General features: G+C 34.1%; 1 protein-coding gene across 1 annotated transcript in view; it reads right to left on the bottom strand.

Moving 5' to 3' along the window:
- Positions 1-19,726, bottom strand: part of LOC138130847 (G-protein coupled receptor dmsr-1-like) — a 28,437-nt gene extending 8,711 nt beyond the window's left edge. Inside the window, exon 1 of the mRNA XM_069047538.1 lies at positions 18,634-19,726. Within this exon, the coding sequence (XP_068903639.1) occupies positions 18,634-19,567 (934 nt within the window). The 5' untranslated portion in view covers positions 19,568-19,726. The remainder of the gene's footprint in view (positions 1-18,633) is intronic.
- Positions 19,727-21,242: the final 1,516 nt, after the last annotated feature.

Below are 21,242 nucleotides of genomic sequence, written 5' to 3'. Positions count from 1 at the left end.
TAAATGTCAGAATAAGTGGTAAAATGGGTAAACTGTTTTTTTTTGCCAGATCAATAGTTTCGTAGTTACAGCCTGTAGAAATCGAGCATTTATTGTTTGTCCGTCTACGGGCATATCGGACTCCAACGTGTATACTAATGAAACAGGTAAACGCCAAATGATCCTGATGATGATGATGATGATGACCCTGAGGAACAAGAGGAAAATTCTCAAGAGGAATTCCCAAATTCATAAACTCTGATGAATTCAGCTCATCTATACCGATCGATCCAGATTATTTGGATCCGTCTACGTTACAAAGAGATCAAAAAGAGTAAAACAGTAAACTTCCACTGCATCGTGGACTATGCCCACGGGGGACACTACGTAAAAAAAACGCACCCTATTGTTGTACCTCTGTGGTGGTGTGGAAAAGAATAAAAAGTACAAAAATAATAGAAATTCTATTTCTACACGCTGTAACTACGAAACTATTGATCTGACAAAAAAACATAAACAACAAAAAATTTAGAGAATTATACGCTCTATACAGGGTGTTTTCGAAGTTGAGGCGTTCCTTGTAACACGAGGTACTATACATTATTCTTAAGAATTTTAGCCTAAATCTTCTTAGTAAAATGTTTGTATTAACGGATATAATTATATATATATTTTTATTGTTTTCTAAAATTTTGAGTCCGGTCCTGTGCATTTCTCCGCTGTATTAGATTAATAACTGACGTGGCCCAGGATAGTGTCTTTCCGGAAATCGCTCTGCGTACTCTCTGGACGCCGCAGCTGCATTCTGATAACGTGATAATATTGCCCATACATTAGCAACATATCTGTGAGCTCATAATTTTCCTAATAATAAAGCCATTTCGACTAATTAGATGACAACTCTGACAGTATTTTTGATTAACGTCCATGCTCATTTGATTTTTTTTTGTCAATTCTAATTTCTAACAAATCAGCGCAAATTTGAGCAGGACCGGTTTCAAAAATTTCAAAAAAATTAACTTATTGTATCTTCATTGCCGTACACATTTTACTAAGGTGATTTTGGCTAAAACTCTTTAGAACAACGCATACTATCACATGTTAAAAGGGACACCTCAACTTCGAAAACACCCTGTATTTTCTATAATAACTTAGATAGACGTATCTCGCACGGATAATGAAATAATCGCAGAAATGTGATTTTCCACCCCTATTCTCCAGTATGGCGGGGCGAGCGGCAACCCCCCAAGGTCGCAAACTCGGCAATATTAATAACATTCCTAATAGAAGATACCTGCCAAGTATAAACTTTTCTGTACCTTTTGCATTTTTATGTCTCTATTGACTGAACTATTTGTAAAATAAAAGGATTTACATTAAACTATGAAACGTCCAAAAAGATTAATTCCGATAGTTTAAATAATATTTTAGAAAAGTCCAGCAGAGCTGGTCCAGAGTCAAAGACGAACAAAGACAGAAAAATCAGTACACGATATAATCGAATTACCAGAGATACTAAAACTAAAGAACTTTTAAATAAAATGGAAACAAAGGAATTTAGTTTTGTTTATGACAAGAGAGTTATTCTAGAAAACTTTGATACATTACCATTTGGATATTAATCCTTTTCGTTGTTAATTAATAATCCTTTTTATTGTTACTAGGTAAAGAATAATAATTTATTATATGGGTGATTCACATATCACTACGAATCCGAAAAATTTTAAATCCAAACTAAACATACATTATTTATTGAAAACAAGATTCAGTAACAGGTTTATCATTACTGGCATCGATTTAGGCTAAAATTCTTAAGAATAATGTATAGTATCTCGTGTTATAAGGAACCCCTCAACTTCGAAAACACCCTGTATGTATAAATGTAAAACTTTAGGTACGGTCGGTGGATAATAAAACTGGGACACTTAAAATTTAATTTATGTAAATCGGACCATTGAATTGTCAGTGTCTGCATAATATGTCATACCAAAATTAACCTATTTATGTGATTGTCATTTTTGTCCCAGTTTTATTTGTCCATCGACTGTACCTATTAAACAAATTGCTTTCTTACAGTTTGGAAACTGATTGATATATGTAAAGTCTATCTGAATTCTAAATTTCCACCAACACTGCATTCTACGTTGGAAATACAACCGGCAACACTCTTTGGTGAAAAATGCGTCAGATTGAACTTGTTAGGTTATCTGTCAATTTCCGTTTTTACAACTCAAAATTTTAGAATAAAGGAAAAGAACGAAAACCTTTTTTTAAATGCAGCATGTAAGTAGGTAGAAAATCAAATTCTAAAAGCAAAATAAACTTATGAATTAATTTTAATGTTTTCGAATCATGTTTATAAAATAATTATATTGCCAACTTTGGTTATAAGAATCCCCAATTTACAAATATTTTCATTTTGCCAACATAATTCAACAGGTGGTGGAAATTTAGAATTGAGACAAACTATACCCATCCCATGGGTAAATATACTGTGGTTGTTCTATGGTAAACAGCGTAAACGTTCTGTGGTGTAAACTAGCGTAAACAGCTCAGCGAATATTTATTGAACTGGTTGAAACAGTAAGTAAATTTAAGATTATATTATTTTCTACTTGATTTTTTGAATTGGAGGTTAGGATCTCTGTTATTATTTTTTAGGTTAGCTTAAGATGACAACTAAAGTTTATGGTGTGGATATGGAGCTCCTACAAAAACTTTATCAATTCCAGTTTTTGTTAAAGAAAAGAAAATTTGGCAAAGCAGTCGACAAAATGGAGTTCGTGGCTTTTGTGCAAATTCAAAGTGATAAAGAATTAATTCCAGCAATTAAACAGATTGCAGTGGCAAATACTACCATTCTAATTGAAGAAGGAGCAATAACAATAGCCAAATAGAAGATACGCAAAATCGAAGAAAACGCTGACAACAACCATGTTGTTGTACAATTTAAGAAACCATTCTGGGGGTTGGGTAGGTTTATATCCTTTCATTTTAGGACTGAAGTGGAAAAAACCGATCGATGAAATATGAGACAACTCAAAACAATTAAATTGTATTTATGATAATTGTAATTCTTGCAGTGATGTTGAAGATATAACTCCACCAAGTTCAGACGATAACTCAAATTAAATTTATGTATCTCATTGAAATAATACCTAGACTACCTCCACTGATGCAGTTTTTTAAATATCCTTAGATAACAAAATCCCCAAACCATAACATTGAAATATTAACAAAGTACCTATCATACTCGTAGATTATGTTGGTAATATCTTGAAACATTCGCGCCACTGATTCTCATTGGTTGTTATGAAACCCACACGAAAAATAAATTATATTTCAAATTTGAAACTGTCAGTGCTGTCAAGTGGTTTAAGCATTTAGATTTGCGATTTTTCATCTTTAGAGCTTTGGTTTGCGTTTCTCTGGTTTTAAAAATTATTAATTTTGATCGTGTTGCGATTTTTTGTTGAAGTGAGTGAGTGCTCAAGAATCTAGCATAATCAACACCTTAGCAATTATTTTGCTTTCCAAGAAAAATTGTGGAGTTCCCTATTCATTTTTGCCTAGTTTATTTCTACGACAATATAATTCATGCATCACGTGAACATGAATGATCCAATGAAAACGCGTAAAGTCCTTAGTTGCATGGCTATCACAGCGATAATAAAAAACAAAAAAAATATTATCTTATTTACTTTCGTCGTTACGATTTTTGATTGAAATAAATGTGTCAGTTTGACAAATAAATGAATAATTTTGTATTTCTTTCATTATATTGTCTCATCGAAAACACGTGGTATGATTAATCATCGTCCTTCAAACTCGTGAAATCTCCAGCTCAGTTTCACTCATAATATCATGGATAATAATCATACCATATCATATTATAGCCGATAATACAAAATACAGCAATAATCTCATACAGAACACATAGTTTCATTAAGTAAATATTTTCTTAATTTTTAATAAATAAGGATAAAATAATAAATTATATCCAATAACGCTCACATTCAAACAACAAAATTCAATTTTTTCTTTGAAATTGTTAATAGGTACATATTAAGAATTAAAAAAAAATATATTAAAAATGTATTTTCCAAAATTTAATGTTTAATACAATTTTTATTGAGTTAATAGATAGAACCTTTTCTGCAAAATTGTCTGAACATCATGCACTACAGTAGTTATTTCTATGTCAAGCGAGGAAAAAGTATAATTTCCTTCATTAAAAGGAAAGAACTGACACTTTATGCCAGAAGTGTACACATAATTATGTACTTTTTTGGAAAAATATCCTGAAAAATCAAATAAAATGTTCTCAAACTTAGACCACCATAGTAAGCACATTTGCCGTTACCAAAGTTGCGTTTTATAAACAATTCATTTTTTCTCCGTGCTTTCGTCTCATTTGTATGCTTTTTTGAAAAATTAGGTAGTGATTCTGAGGATGAAATCTTAGCCCGATGCAGTCGAAGGCCAAAACGGCGTACTGGATTTATTACTGAAAAAATGTAGGAGTAAGTATAAAAAGAAATATGATTCCTTCAAAATATGGGTAGCGGAAAGAAATGCCAAAAGAGTTACGGAACGTGTCATTTTGGCTTCTGGACTATTTTTCAAGCCAGTCAAAAACGAAAACATTGTATTCCATAGTACGAACAACGTTGGCGGTTATGGAAAATATACAGTGTGGAATAAAATGATTTACATGTTACATCTAGTTACCTTTGGAATTTTTGCACATGTAAATTTTCCTGTACCGCTCTACTTTTTTTTTCGAAGTCCGAACTATTAGTTCTGTCAATAAATGTCATCAATCGAATTGACAATTGTTACAATTTACTAAATTGAATTAACAAACGTTGGTGGCCACTTTCAACACTAGCTGTGACTTGCTTTTGTTAGCTCCTTTTTAATTTCAATCTTAACTTTGCATTCATATCATCCCTTCGCAATAAATCACATTTGGAATTTGGATATATATTTTGAGGATAGGCTTTCTTTTTTTTTTTGTAGAGCGGCATTTCTTATTTTTACAAGGGTAATGCAAAGGTAACTAGATGTAATCATTTTATTCGACACTGTATATCTGGAATCAGTTTTAACAATGTTGGACGACTAATAGGTATTGATAAATAAATTGTGATTTTTTAAATAAATTTTATTACTTACAAATTTCTCAGAACATATCGTGTGTTCCAATAAAAACTCACTCGCAGTAAGCCATGACTATAGAGATAGATAGACTGGTCATGTCGATTTTAGGATCATTGGAAGCAGTTCATTTGTTTCTTACAAATTTTCATCATATTGTGAGTTATGACAGATAACCTATAAATTTACTTTAGTAGTTCATTTCACATCTGGTACTAAGACATACTTCACTTTTGTCATGGCTTGCTGCGAGTGAGTTTTTTGTGGAACACACGATACTTTTTGAAAAATATTGTGTCAACGTGACGTTTTTACTATTATGTATTTCCAAAGGACCCCAAAACCAGAGAGGTACTGAGATAGCAGAAAAAATAGATAATACATTTTTAAATTTTTATTACATAATCGAATTCATTTCCCCTTGTACGATTACCGCAAAGCACACACACTATTTATGCAACAGTTTGTGGCACAATAAAACCATGAAACAATAACAAAAAAAAATTATGGCAGAGAATCAGCGCTTTTGATGATCAACAACCCAACTCTCGTGTTTGATTGCACTTTAACAAACACAGTTGACGCGAAAATACCTTGATAACACCAATGACATTTGAAAGTCGCGGGACACGTTCATTTCCATAACATCACTGTTTCATTCTCAATAAAATCATTTCCAAGTCGCATTCGAGCTCCTTTCTTTTCCCATTATCGATCCCTCGACTTGATCCTTTTACAAAGTGTCACCCAAAGACGTGACTTGTATCCTATGCAAATTGAAAAACACTGTTTCAAAAGCGCGTTTGTCATAGCCGCCGTTCTTTCGTGCAGCTCAAACTGCAAATTGTTTGTGTATTATTTCCAGATCCAGTTATTTAAATAACCGTTTCCACTAGATTTCATCGCTGCGATGGAAATAAACATAACGCTAGCTCCTCACGCATCCTTTGTTTAAAGTTGTTACAATTTGGAAGGTAATAAACCAGCTCGGATCCATCGCTGTGATGAAACCCCAGTTGTAAGAATGCAATATCATTTTTCTGGATAATAAAAATGTCGTTCGTATCGACTTTCTATTAAATAAACGAAGCGTCGATAATTTAACACGGAATTTTATGCCTTTCTATCTCAACCAGGAATTTCGTTAAAATGTGGACAACGCTGTTGCCGAGTTGCCAAAGGTTAACTCCGGGAGATTTCCGCGTGCAGATGGGTATTGTTCTGTAGTGGAGGTATTAGATCAATTTACATTAATCATAAGTGCGGTTCATACACCCACCATCCCGTCTTACCACTGAAATTTTGATGAAATTAACGCACCCACGGGGGTTCAACTAAGTAGTGGAGCTTGGGTGGTGAAATTTTAAAAAATATTTTTATGAGAATTGATGCTAATGTGAGCCCCGAACAAAAGCAAAATTCCCTCAGCTCCGACATAATGTAAAAATACAACCCCTTTGCCAGGAAGATTCGCCAGGGATGTAAAATTAATCAAGGATTAAACAACACACGGTGTTCCTTTTATGTGCCACTGCTATTTTTCAAAAGTCACATTAAAACTTGAAACAAATTTATTTTCCAGCACCCACCAACACTTTCAGGAGCGTAAAATAGAATCCCATTTCTTCCTTAACCTTAATGAAATTAAATCAAATTAGATGCGCAGACCGAGAGTGAAAAATATTCGTGATAAGAGGAATTTGTAACGACGGTCGTAAAACGTGTTTTCTGGATTTTTTATAACCTGTGTTTTGGCATGGTGAGTGGACGTAAAGCAATTTTGATGATGCCACTGACGACAGGAGTTGATGTGCCGCATCATGCGGAGCAATTTCATCTGGAGGTAGTGGCGAGTGCGTTAAAAACGCAGGAAAGGAATTGGAGTGGAGGTGTCAAATGGGTGTCTAGAATTTTACGGACCAAATGGCGAAATAAAAACAGTAGGTGATAACAGGTTATAACAACCTGGACCGCGTAAAGTGTGCCCGGAAGATAATAAAATGCTCAAGAAAAAATAATCAAGACAAAAAGGAGCGAAAAGTGCTTCCTCTTAAGGATTGTTATAGTTTTAGTGAAGCGGTGGGACGAGAATCCGAATGGTCCTCTTAATTTTTTTACTTTTTCGGGTTATTTGCACAATTCCAACGAAAATAATAAAACTGTGTTTCTTTGACCTGTGCCATCCGTATTAGCATTGCTTATAGAAGACAATAACAAGAAAAAAAAATACTGAATATGTTTTGGAGTACAGTTGTTTTTCTTTCATATCAATTTCTTATCCACTTTTCTTTTATTTTTCTTAAGGGGAGAGTAATATTATTGATATTTTAGAAATGCACAAATTGTGAAGGTAGGAAAAAAGATAAAAATAATAAAACAGTAAAACTGAATAAAATTCAAAAAAAATATTGTGTGGGTATAATACAGGGTGATCCAATTTTTTTTTAAAATGCTATAGCAACTTTATTTCTTGTCCGATTTTAGCAAGCGATATATCAAATGAAAAGGCGTTTAAGGGACCATGAACTGCCATATAATATTTATTTTTTAAAGAAGCAGTTTAAGTGGGGTGATATTTAGCTTTCTTATTTTAAGTAGTGACATATGTTTTTCATTACTTATTTTTAAAGTCCCTATTTTTCTAAACATTGCTGTACAAAAGTATTATTTGTTTTTTGAAAAAAAATTAAGAAATAAAAATGTCATTTTAATGAAAAAGCGATTAAAATCAAGTTGCTTTGTGAGACCTGTCAGCTAGAGCATTTGTTACACAAAGAATTTGATAATTCAGCGGCCTGTGCACTTTTTTCACACTCAAAATACGCTTGCAGCATGTCGGTCATTTCTTCAAAGGTATTCATTTTTACTCACGATTACGAGGAAATACAATTTTAACAACTTGTCAAATTCTTTGCGTAACAAATGCTGTAGAAAGCAACTTGATTTTATTCGATTTTTCATTAAAATGTCTCAATTATTATTTATTAAACATTTTTATTTCTTCAGGACTTTTCAAAAAACAAATAATATTTTTATACAGCAATGTTTAGAAAAATAGTGACTTTAAAAATAAGTAATGAAAAACATATGTCACAATTTAAAATAAGAAAGTTAAATATCACCCCACTTAAACTGCTTCTTTAAAAAATAAATTTTATATGGCGGTTTATAGTCCCTTAAACGCCTTTTCATTTGATATATCGCTTATTGAAATCGGACAAGAAATAAAGTTGCTAGAGCATTTTAAAAAAAATTTGGATCACCCTGTATAATGTAACCCTTAATGAAAACGGTAATTTTACGTACTCACAAGCGGACGAAATGTAACTCTTTTTCGGACGCTGACCGTCTGGTTAGTAAGTTATCAACGAAACTGACAAAACCGATAATTGTCCTGTCATGTCACCATAAATTTTGTAAATAAGTACATAATTGCTAATTGCATTACAAATAGTAAATTTCTAGTTTTGTTGTTAAGCCGATAACAAATACTATAAAAAAGATTGTTAATATGTAAGTACATATTATGTAATAAAATTATCTATTTCTTTTGAAAGAGGTAGATTCAAAATGAATTTGTCTTTTGCTTTGTAGTTCGTGCGGTCACCTAAAGCGCCTCTGCCAAAAATTGTTTTTAGCCCTCGCCTGTTTTCACGCCTCGGCTGCGCCTCGACCAGAAAACTCAGATTCGGACGAAAAAGATGCACTTTTCGGCCTTGATACCCAATAACTATTAACAGTCTTCTAACAACGTAATAATGTATCTAGTGAGGTTTAAAACATCTTATTTAAAACTGTACACAATGAACTTTCGAAAATTATTTTCCATTTTTTCATGATTAAATACAAATAGAATAAAGTTCTGTATTATTATTTAATGAGCCTTTCGCACTATTGGTTTGTTAATTTCGTCAAGGGAAGTTTTATCAAAACGCAGTAAAAGACTAATTTAAAAAAAAAACTGTTAAAACTAACATTTCTCATTCCAAACTTATGTAATGATCATATGGTTATTAAGTAAACTTAATATTCGAAGAAAAAGAGTTGATTTTAGATTTATTTATTTAAATATAAATATTTAGCGGAAGAGAATAATGGCATCCTATTAAATCTTACATACAGTGAGCGGCAAAAGTATGGAATAAATTCCTTAAAAATTAAACAAAATTGTTTTCAAAAAAATCTTTGGAAAAGTCAAATTTAGTTTATAAAAATACATGTTTTAGTATCAAAGAAAATTCCAAGCAGTCATTTGTTTTTGAGTTATGACGTCATCGATAGTTTTTTTAAATGGAAACCCCCTATTTTTTTTCTCGATTCTGATAGCCCTTTTAATTGTCTAAATGACAGTATACAAATTTTGTTATCTTACGTTAGGAAATTTTTGAGAAAAAAAAATAAAGTTGGAAAAAATAAATTTTATAACGAACAAAAACAAGTCCAAAATTCAAGTAGGTAAATCAAACGTTTTCGAAAATGACTTTTAATAGATAACAAAATTTTTATACTGTCGTTTAGACAATTAAAAGGGCTATCAGAATCAAGAAAAAAATAGGGAGTTTCCATTAAAAAAAAATATCGATGACGTCATAACAAATGACTGCTTGGAATTTTATTTTGTATTAAAATATGTATTTTTATAAATTAAAATTGTCCTGTCCAAAGATTTTTTTGAAACAAATTTTGTTTAATTTTTAACGAATTTATTCCATACTTTTGTCGCTCACTGTATAAAAAACTCACAAAATTTAACATTCTTAGTTACACTCGTAATCTCTCTGGTGCATGAATTATTTCGGGTAATTTTTCTGATCTCAAGAGCTTCATTTATTGTTGTGGAAATAAGCACGAGTTGCAGACGAAATTTTACTAAAACTAACTGACGTGCAGGTGAGATTCTACAAGAAAATACTAAGTAAGTAATTAATTAATTGTGTATTTGCAAAGATGTATTTCTCTTAAATGTTAAACTTCCAGTTTGAGTTTCGTGATAAGAGTAATTAAAAAAATGTTTCGGCCAATGGGCGTGCATGAAAATAATTTCCACTTGCGGAAAATTTTGTTGATGCCATGACAAACGTATCAAATGCAAGCAAATTGTTTTTGATAGCTAATTAAAACTGTTTCGCGAAAGCAACGTGTGTTCAAAAATATCTGTGGTCGAGTGGCCTGCTGCTTGCTTTTATTTACCTAACCTATGGCGTAGATTCATCATCTGCCAAATACATTGCGAAATGTGGAACGAAATGGTAGAAGGGGACGACCACCAATACGTATTTCAGAAACCGTTGAAACGGCGAAGGAAATATGTAATATAAAATTTAAATCTTCAATTTGTCATTTATCACAAGAAATGAGAATGTCATCAAAGTGAGGTTATGGATCTGATGCATTTGTCAGAGAAAAAGACGACCCACGTTTAGGAAAGAAAGACAAAGCCACCGATTGCTTGTTTACAAATTTATTTAAACATTTGTTACCAAAAATTTCTTAGCTCGATCATTTTTACAGTTATAAAAGGAGCAATAAATAACAGTCTCTTGAAGTTTTGTAAAAAACTGACTGAACCCTCTTCTAAATATTCTTTTATATTTATTTATTATGAGTAATGAAGTTTGGCTTGTTGAAGCCAGTGTAAAAAAATATTTCTCCTGGACGAAACAATTTCAACAGAAAATGACTTAACATTTAACTAAATATTTTCTTAATATTTCTTTATTATGACTTTTTGTTTTACCTTGTTAGAGTCACTGAGAAGGATATTTCTCTTGGACGAAACAATTTAAACAAAGAGTTCCATAAATATTATTTAATTTATAATTATAATGGAGCATTTATCTCACCAATCTAAAATGTACTATTCGGGCCAAAAAAGTCCACACTTTTCCTGTCATTTCACAAAAATTGTGTGTTGTTTAATCTTTGGTGTCATTATGATTGATGTTTGCAAATTTCATTTTAAAACAATACTTAAAATAGCCAAATTCACTTTGGAAATGTATTGTGGGTTGCATTTTCAATTCCGCCGGCTCATTACCACTCGTGAAATACACCGTGTTATTTACAATAAATTATATTTCGGTGAGGTTTTTATCACCTTACAAATATTTTTGAAAAGAAATAATTTTTCTTGTCAATATGTCTCATTCCTACATCTTACAGATGTGAGAATTAGAGAAGTCGAATCCATCATTTTCGGATGCCGTGCAAAACGCCTTTATTAATGTCTCACTTCAAGATTTTTTTTCTTATCGATGATAACCTCCCGTGATTGATGCCTTTTCGCACCACCCGGATCCGGATTCACCCCCACAAAGTCGTCTCGATTTTTGTCATAAACACCGCCCAGCTGCAATCCGCCCACAAATATTGAAAACACATCGACAGGCCTGCTTTAAATCGGTCTCAACTGGGTATTATTAGAAAAATGAAATTTGCAATTTAGATTTTTATTTACGCAACGATTTGGGGTCCAAATCTGCCTTCGCCTGTTGAAAAACACACATAACGCGATACTAATTTTCAACTACGTAATATGCAAATGTTCGACGCAACAAAGCCGCTGGTGAAAAACTAAATTAATTATGCAACTGCCAGTGCCGACTGGATTATTCGGATAGCGAAAAATAATCGTGGATGCAGTTCTGCTCTCGACAAGTGCAAATCAAACATGAAATAACCAATTACTAGACGGATTTTTTTCATCTAGATTAGAATCTACGATTTCATCAGCACGTCCCGAGCCAGTATAAATTTTTTAATTAAATCTAAAATGGGGTTTTTTAATAATAATGCACACCCCCATTTGTTATGATTTATATGGCAATGAAATGTACACTAGAGCCATTAAAGCATAAACAGGGTACAAAAATGCACGTGAGGGTAATTAGAACGTGACCGTGCTCTTTCCTTCGCAGAAAATCCAATTTAATTATCTTTTTGTCATTATTTTTATCAAAATCCAATCTGAGTTGAGTGTACAATTCCAGAGCCGATACTCTCAGCGTGCTGACATTTCGATGCGAATCAAATTACATTTTGCGAGCAATGATAGGATTTCCGTCTAAATTGAAGTTTTTTTAATAAACTGGTAAATTACCCAGCCGTGCCCCTAACGGGCGACTTTTCGAGGTCCCAATTGTCGTCAAAAAATATATTATTGCAGCCATAAAAAATTATTATAAAAACAAATACCCGCCGGAAGCTAAACAAGCCGCCACTCAAAAGAAAATTGCAAACAGTTTAATCTGTTTATTTATGTCGGTCTGGCACATATTAAAAATAAGATGTTCTCCAAATTATGCAATAACTTAGCGTTAAATAAATATTAATCGTGCGGGGATTTGGCACAAGCGCACGCGGCGCGGAATTTATGATCCGGGGAACTTTTTCCGATCGGTCTACCTACGGCGATTAAAATTTATTTTCGCCACCTCAATATTTTATTACGACGGCCACGTCGTTAGCTTTATCGCCGTAACATATCGCAGGAGCACATAAAAAAATGGAAATCAAGCTGGACGAGATTAAAAAAATTGCCGGTTGCGCAACAGACATTCTCAAAAATAAACGTGGATGAGAGTTGTGACTGCTGAGTGGGTTTGTTTTCCAACGATAATTTTTACTTTCCGCAATATCCGAAGGATGTTTAGTTGAGCGAGGCTTTATCGAGGAAATTCCACAAAGCACGTTAGGACATGATAACGCAAACATCAAGCTGTCCATTTCACGCTTGATTGGGACAATCGATGGAAAAATTGGCGCTTCGGTTCCGGAGGAAGTCCTCTGAAAGCTCAATAAAAATTCCGGAGAGCTTAGTCAATAATAAAACTTTTAGGTTTTTAGATTACAAGTTTCTTGTGGGTTTTAAGCACTAATCAAGTCATGTTATAGTTTTCACAAAGTTTTCCAGTGCGACAGAGCTTCGTCTTATCTAAGACAGCAATTAGATAAATTATGACGGTTTCAGTCGAGCTTTTCTTTATGGAGATTCAAGTGTCACCAAACAGGCAGGCAACCATTTATACCGGCAGAAAAATGACCTTGAACGATATCTTGAATCTCTACAAAGAAAAGCGTGCGATTTTAGATTAAAACCGGCATACTTTGTGTACTGCAGTAAAAAATGATAATTAATGGAGCCAGTCAAGAAACAGGAGGTTTTCCTTTGAAGACCGTATTTTATTAAAATTGAAAAAAATCACTCGAATCTCAATAAAAAAAATGGTTAGTCAGTTGAGTTGTGAATTATTGTATCTGAGCTTTCGAGCTTGGGATATTTTGTTTCTTCATCGCAAGTTCAAATTTTATGAATAATTTAAGCTGTTGCGTGTTTTATTATATTATGTATGTAGTTCCGAAAAAAATGTTTAAAGTGCTTGATTATTGTTCTGAAAGAATGGAAAATGGAAATTTTTATTGTTGAGAAAAAATTAATTTAGTTTTTTATTAAATTAATAAAGTATTACTTATATCGTTTTGAGAATATTTTTATCAAATATCTGTTTTAATGAAAAAGAGAAACAAAAATGTATGTCTGCTTTGGACCCTTCTACGATTAGATCCCTTGAGTAACGTTGAGGGAGAGTTTCATCTTGTGCCGTAAGATCGACGACAAGACAAATAGTGAACCATCATTTCACGCATCATTAAAAGCTCTTGTTTAGGAAAAAGTTCTCTTAAAGTTCAATAAAAAATTTAACAAATACGTGACGATTTCGGTAACGGATTGCGAAGTGATTGTTTCTGTACCAAAGCTTTTGAACTTGATTAAAAAAAACACAGAAGAAATGAAAGTAAATTGTTTTTAAATAAGAAATAAAGTGGTGTGCTTTTGCTTACCATCATACTGGATGGAGACAGATACAAAGAATATTAATAACAAAACACAATTGTCTAAATTAATGAATTTAGGACTTGTGCCGAGTTGTTAGACAACTTCTTTTTGTTGTAATTAAATGTTAACGATATCTTCTTGAAATGAATATACAAAATATACGAAAATAAAATGAAAAACCAAATCTGTGAAACCATAAGGTTTTAAGGCAAAATATTTTGTTCAATTTGTTCGATACCTCCCTAGAAAGTGAGCCTGTATCCATAGTTACCAGTGGGTGAAGGTTTCCCTTTCGTTTACTTCACTTTCGCTCATCCTTTTTCGCTCACTGTCATTCGCTCATTGGTTTTCATTCCCTCGTAAATTTTTCAAGTTCTTTCTGATAAAGTAGTGTTGATTTTTTAGGCAACATTTGGTAACTCGCGGCACTTGCCTCTTCCAGGACATCATCAGGAACATACAGGGTGCGTCCTAAAAAACGCCGCAGGCCATATCTCCGTTATTTATCGCTCGATTTAAATAAAACGAAAACTGAAATAAATCACTTTAAAAACACTATAAGCACAACATAGACTAATTTTTTTAAAGAAAGGCATTCAAGGTCAGATTATAGTCAACTTTGTTTTTTCAAATAGCTTGATATATTTTTTTAGTCCGATTTTGAAAGAGATTATTTTTCTGAATCCAACGATATACCACATGTTAGAATAGATTTAATAGTAACAGGGAAAATAAATAAATAAAATAGAATTATTGGACATTTTTTCTTCGAAAAAAATCAAGTATGCTATGGAAAACAATCCTAAACGTAATATTTATTATACGTTCTGCCATATTATTATTTAAAAAAGTATTGTTATTGCGTTTAGGATTGTTTTCTATGGTATGCTTAATTTTTTTCGAAGAAAACATCTCCAATAATGCTATTTTATTTATTTATTTTCGGGGTTACCATTAAATGCAATCTAACATGTGCCACATCGTTGGATTCAGAAAAATAATCTCATTCAAAATTGGAATAAAAAATATACCAAGCTATTTGAAAAAACAAAGTTGACTATCATCTGACCTTGAATTACTTTTTGAAAAAAATTTGATCTATTTTGTGCTGATACTGTTTTTAAAGTGATTTATTCCAGTCTTCGTTTTATTTAAATCTAGCCATAAATAACGGAGATATGGCTTGCGGCGTTTTTTAGAACGCACCCTGTTCCGTTCAAAAATGTGATTTATTTTATTATTTAAATTTTTGAATATAATGTTACAGACTCAATTTCTAAAGAAGTACCCAAATACAGCACTCGAGAGTAAGGCCGCTTTTGTTCACTTGAATAGCATCGCGTGAACGAAAGCTTTGCTTTTCTCACTCTTACCATAAATAACTATTGACATTAAGTATTTTTTCATCGCCATGAATTCTCAAAAATCATCTATCATTTTGGAGGTGATTATTTAATTGAAAATCGTACGACACTCATTAATGACCAATAGAAAAATTGGTTCACGAGCCATAACCATGGCAACAAAAAAATTTCTTGGAAATTTTTTGTAGGTAGACCAACCTAACTGTGATTAATAAGTGGAAATTTTTTCAGCCAATAAAAATCATTTATTTTGTTGTTGTCTTGGTTATGGCTCGTGAACTAATTTTTCTATTGGTCTTTAATGAGTCTCGTACGATTTAAAAATTTATAATTTAAGAAGCATAATGTCCGTGTCGTTGCGATTTTCTTACCGAATATGCCCTCGTGCATTGATTAATATCCGGAAATTTTTTCGAATGCATTTCTAAAACGTATTAATTAGCCCGAGTGGAACACGAGGGCTAATTAATACGTTTTAGAAATGCATTCGAAAAAATTTCCGGAAATAATCAATGCACTAGGGATATTATAAGTGAAAAATGCTGTCGTCTATAAGCAAGATTTTTTGAAGTAGAGTAAGTAGGTATAGGATAATTCAAAGAACAATTTGTTGATATTTTTTTAAGTATTCAAAAAAAAAAACGCAAGAAGAACTTCATTCAAGAATCGTAAATATTTCTTAAGCAACAGAAAATGAAATATGTAACAAATTAATCAAAAAATGTGCCAGGAGATCAAACATCGTTCTAAAACAAGAATTTACATCATAATTTCAAAACACCATTTACATTTATTTCAACAACATCGTGATGAAATTTTAAAAACATTTTGACTAAAACACAAACATTTTGTAAACAATTTTGATTTATTTTTCAAGCTTGTACCAAGAAAATTTTCACTCAGTATCAGTTCCCATTCCGGTACTTCTCTATACGAGGAAGTTCTAAAAAAGTTCAATAAAAAATTCAGCGAGTACACGCCGATTTAGCTAATGGGTTCCGAAGTGCTTTCTTCTGTACCAGAGCTTTCAGATTCGATTAGGTTATAATGATACATCACCGAACTTGCAACTCCTGTCGTTATCGTTAAATTTGCCTAAAACTGACCATAAATTATTTAAAAAGCTTAATAATCAACGATCCCGATCGCATCTTTTTATTTATGAGACTTGAGACCCCTTTCCAATAATAAAATGTCGGAAAATTAGAGAAAACAGGACAGGAACGATCACTCCTGCGGCCGATTAACATAATCGACTCATCCAGACAAAATTTATTCTGTCCACGTTTTTGGGAAATTCCCACCCCCGATTCGTTGCAGCAACAGCTCGACCCCGCGTTCTTTGCAATAAATTAATTTGGCTTAGATTAAATCTTTCGAGTGTGTCCCCCCGAGTGCCAACTTGTTCCGATTGGACAGAAACCTTTTTAGCAAAAAAGCTCGTCTCGACGCGCTTCTTTCAGCGCTAAAGCTCCAAACACCATTCGCTTCGTAGGGAAAGCTGATGGAAGGTTTTTGATTATCTAATAATCACGTTCGACTATTTACGAGGCTGTGTTCACATCATGCGGAAAATCGATGATTGGCGTCATCGACGAGTGTGTTTTGTTAATTTGTGTAGGATAACGGTTTCATTTATTTGGCAGATGGTTTAAATATTTTTCCTAAATCATCTATTTTGCAATAAATATTAAAGTAAAATAAACGAGGTGCACCGAAAATAAACAAAATATTTATAGGCGAGAAATAAATTTGAGCAAAGGTATGACGCTGGTAGTTTTGCAAGAACGGCTTTGACCCCGACTAACCTATTTTCTCCAGGAACATATTTGTAAAATAATTTTAGGATATCTGGAACACGTCTGATTACAGTCCTTGTACTTGGATAAATAAATGTCAGTGCTATTGATACGTTCAGTATTAATTTTTATGAAAAGTCAATAAACAGTAACAGAGTGAAGATTGTATCTGGTTAGTTATGGAAATTGTGTGACTTTCGTGCGCCGCAAGGGCTTTGTCGCTAACAATCCATAAACTTGCTAACTCGATAAATGAAAAGAAAAACTGTAGTTTGGAGAAAGTGTGAGTAGCGGAGAGTTACGTGAAGCGAAAGAATTACTCTGTGGTCTGTAAATTGAGTTGTTATCGATTAGCGAGGTGTTTCGGGCAGTAAATCATCAGGAATGAAGCCACTCGCTAAGTCAGTCAAATTGTTCTTCAGTCAATGTTATTGGACGGCGAGGCTGTCTGTTGCTAGTCTCTTGAATCGCCGATAAAATCTCAACATAATAGGATTTCCTCTGGATTTTATACATCACGAACTTCCGTCAAACAGACTCGTCATCCTCCGTTCCTTTTTCACATAATCGGATTAACACTGAGGTAATTCGTTGTTATGATTTCGTCTTGCGGTCGTTGAACCATTTCGAAGTTACAGAAAACTTGCTAATGAAGTTTAATGACAAGGGAGGAAGCCATGATCCATTAGGCAGGTTGGGACCGGTGCAAAAATAAGCCGAGAATATAAAAGCTTCCAAGTGTAACATTTTAGCATAATAATCATCGAGTGAAAGCGCTCCATTTGGTTTAGTTCCAATTAAAAACTAGAAGTGTTGTCGTGTTTCTGAGTTGTGTTGCGAACTCCGAGAAGTGGAAGCAAACAAAAGTGGAATCGAGGACTTCTCACTTCAAATAACATTTATGAAGTCCTAAAATGTACGATCAAAAACTGTCAATATTTGACGTTCCAGTATGTGAAGATTTAATTAAAAATGTGTTGGCGTGAATGTGACAGACACAATTAAAACGGTCAAGCAACATTCGAGCGCAGCAGAAGAAGAAAAAGTTAATTAAGCACAAATAGCTTGCAGCAGTGCGATACAATTTTTCTGCAAATTGGTTCAACGAAAACGCAAATCTAATTAACAGATTCTCGATGTGATGAAAAAAGTGAGATTATTTCTGTAATAATTGTGTTAAATTTCTTTTCTTGTTGGAATCCAGAGGGATCTGCTCTTGGTATAAATCTTTGTAATGAGTCTAATTAAGCCACGCGGGAATAGTGCGGTTTAGTCGGAGAAAGTTCATTAATAAATCTGGAGGAATATTTCCGCGAAAGTAATAATACGAGTATCTCATTGCTTGAGCTGTTAATACATCAGAGTGCTTGTTAAATGAAGTCATGTGCGGCGCCCCTGATCAAACGGCTCTTAATAACCCATCAAGTTTATCGATGGCCGTTTTGTAAAATTACTTGGTCCATAAAACCCGTCATGAAACATGTCAAAGACATACCTAGCATCTGGTAACACTGCAGTTCGAAAGCTTTCCCGATGACGACGTTGAGCAGTCCGAGAATGGCCTGGGGGAGCTCCACCATGAGGAAGAGGAGCAGCACCGCGAGAAGCATCCTCGTGGTGCGATCCAGTTGCTTCTCCTTTTCGAGAAACCTCTGGCTGGGCTTCCGCATCTTGATCGTCTCTTCGGTCTTGGGCTTCATCAAGTTTTCCCGTCGTTCTTTGGCTCTGACGAGTTCGACGATCAAGAGGCAAGAAAGCACGGTCAGCAGGATGCACGGTATCAGCTTGATGACGAAGGAGTAGATGTAGGAACTCAGGTTCTGGAGGTACTCGCTTTTGTAGTCGCTGACGAAGACGGTAGTGTTGGAGGAGTTGGGCGCAGGGCGAGGCAGCATCTCTCCGGTCTCGGTGATCGACACCGGCTTCTTCACGATCTTGAGCGACATCTTCAAGGGGATGCAGACCAGAGGGCACAGGAGGAACGTGCATGTGAGGGTGATCTTAGTTCGTACGTTGCTGCACAGTTTGTTATTGTTCTGGGGGTACTTGACGGCGATGTACTGCCAGATGGCCAGCAGCACCGCCAGGACGCACGAGATGAAGTGGAAAGCTTGGGTGAAGAGAGCGTGGAAGATGACGAAGACGGCCAAGTTGTAGGTGTAGTGCCAGGCGAACTTGCGGCCGTCGTTGAACAAGAACACGAACGGGATGTACTCCAGCATCACCAGGAGGTTGGCGAGGGCGAGCGCCGTCAGGATCATGTTGGTGGGACATCGCATCTGCTTCGTCGTCAGCACACAAATGTTCAACACGTTGGTCACAGAGCCGAAGACGCATATTATCAAACTGAGGTAAGTGTAATAAGGGGAGAAAGCGTTCCGGACGTCTTTCAGATCACAATAAGTCACGTTGGGGCTGGTGGCGTTCATTGTTCGGCCTTCGGGAATGTCATGGCAGAGCGGCGACACTCGACTTTACCGCTTCTCGAGCGGCTTCCTGGCCATCGCAACACGAGACTGACGCGACTCACGCTGCCGGTTTCGACGTGCAACTTGACGCGCAGCTTTTCAAATGGTGAGAAACTGCAAGTTATCGCTGGCGGAGGGAGCGCGCAAGCGCTCACTTTTTCGCAGAAATTTCACCCGGAAAAAATGCGCCGGGAAAATGCACCGGTGGAGGCTGTGCCGACTCTTCTTCGGCTGAATAAAAAACTTCTAGACGAAATAAATTTACATGTAGGGGCTCGACTGCCAGATTGTTATTACGAGTATTTAAAAATGAATTGAAAATGTTCAAAGCTCATTAAAACAGTTTTTTCCTATCTGGGATATTTTCATTAAATTAAACGTCAACTCCAAATACAATGTATAAATTAAAAGCGTTGCTTTTTAACCTGCGGCCTTTTGCAAAAACAAATTAAACATTCTTTTCAAGAACTCTTTTAAGTATTAATAGAATTGTGTTAATTAGGTACCATAAAATAAATCTTTTTTTTTAAATATATCAGAAAGCTCCAGTGTGCGATGGAATGTAGCATTTTTTCAGTTAATCTTATTTACACTTGGCAATTGGTCTCGATTGAAATATTCCCAGGAAGGACGTTAAATAAATTTTGTCTCATGAATGCTCGCAGTAGATAATCCAGTTAATTAAATGAAGCAATCTTGCTAGCCATTCAAATGATACAAATCTTGAGTAACGTGGTGCGTTTATCTTTCACCTTGCTACAATCATACTGTTACAAATTGTGATGGTAAAAATAATCATCTGTACACCATTTGCAAGTGAGAATAGGCAAAGTCTAATTAAAACTTGAAGGTAAAATTAGAATAATTATGTAATATGAAATAATAACAACAAAATAAATAGTTTCAATCGAGTGATCAAGAATGACTGAATCTGTTGGTAACAATGAAATTTAGCAAATTTGAAATTTATCATCAAAAGTTCATTTTTGTAACAGCATAAACATAACCGACATAACCTAATTTTTGTTCAATGTTGTGTCAAGTAATCAAGTTAAAACATCCGGTCAGTGTCAATTACGATATTACGAAACAAAAAACACCAATATTTTTCAATTGTTTCATTACCAACAGACTCAGTCATTGTTGATCAAGCTGTATTCTGAAAAAATTGCTTCAAACAATAAAAGTCGCAAATAAAAAGGTTGATAAACTGGATCGATCCAATTATGTACAGTTCATTTTTTATTATAGTCCGATGAGCTTAGTCCGAGCGTCTGCTTTCGATATTTGACAGCAAAGCATGGTGCTACCAATATTTGAAAATTTATGTTGGCACCTTGAGACTAATGTCATTACAAATTTCAATTTTTGAGGTTTTGAGTTGTGTTCTTTCGTGAGAGTTGTTCTGTGCTTTCGTGCTTTCATGATTTTTCTACAAATTCATTCCTCCGTTTTCATTTTGTTTTTCAAAAAACAGTTCTTTTCAGAACTCTTTTGATAACTAGGTAGGTACAGTTGGCTTAAAAAAAAACGGGAATTTGACCTAATGTGAACTGAAAATTTAATTTGACAATTTATGTCAATTTGTGTCTGTTTGACAGTAGTATTTCTGACACATAAGTGCAGTTTTTTAACC

Source organism: Tenebrio molitor, chromosome 1 (genome assembly GCF_963966145.1).
Source record: "Tenebrio molitor chromosome 1, icTenMoli1.1, whole genome shotgun sequence".
Classification (NCBI taxonomy): Eukaryota; Metazoa; Arthropoda; class Insecta; order Coleoptera; family Tenebrionidae; genus Tenebrio; species Tenebrio molitor.
The sequence above is the reverse complement of the archived record's forward strand: the minus strand, read 5'-3'. Positions and strand labels throughout refer to the sequence as shown.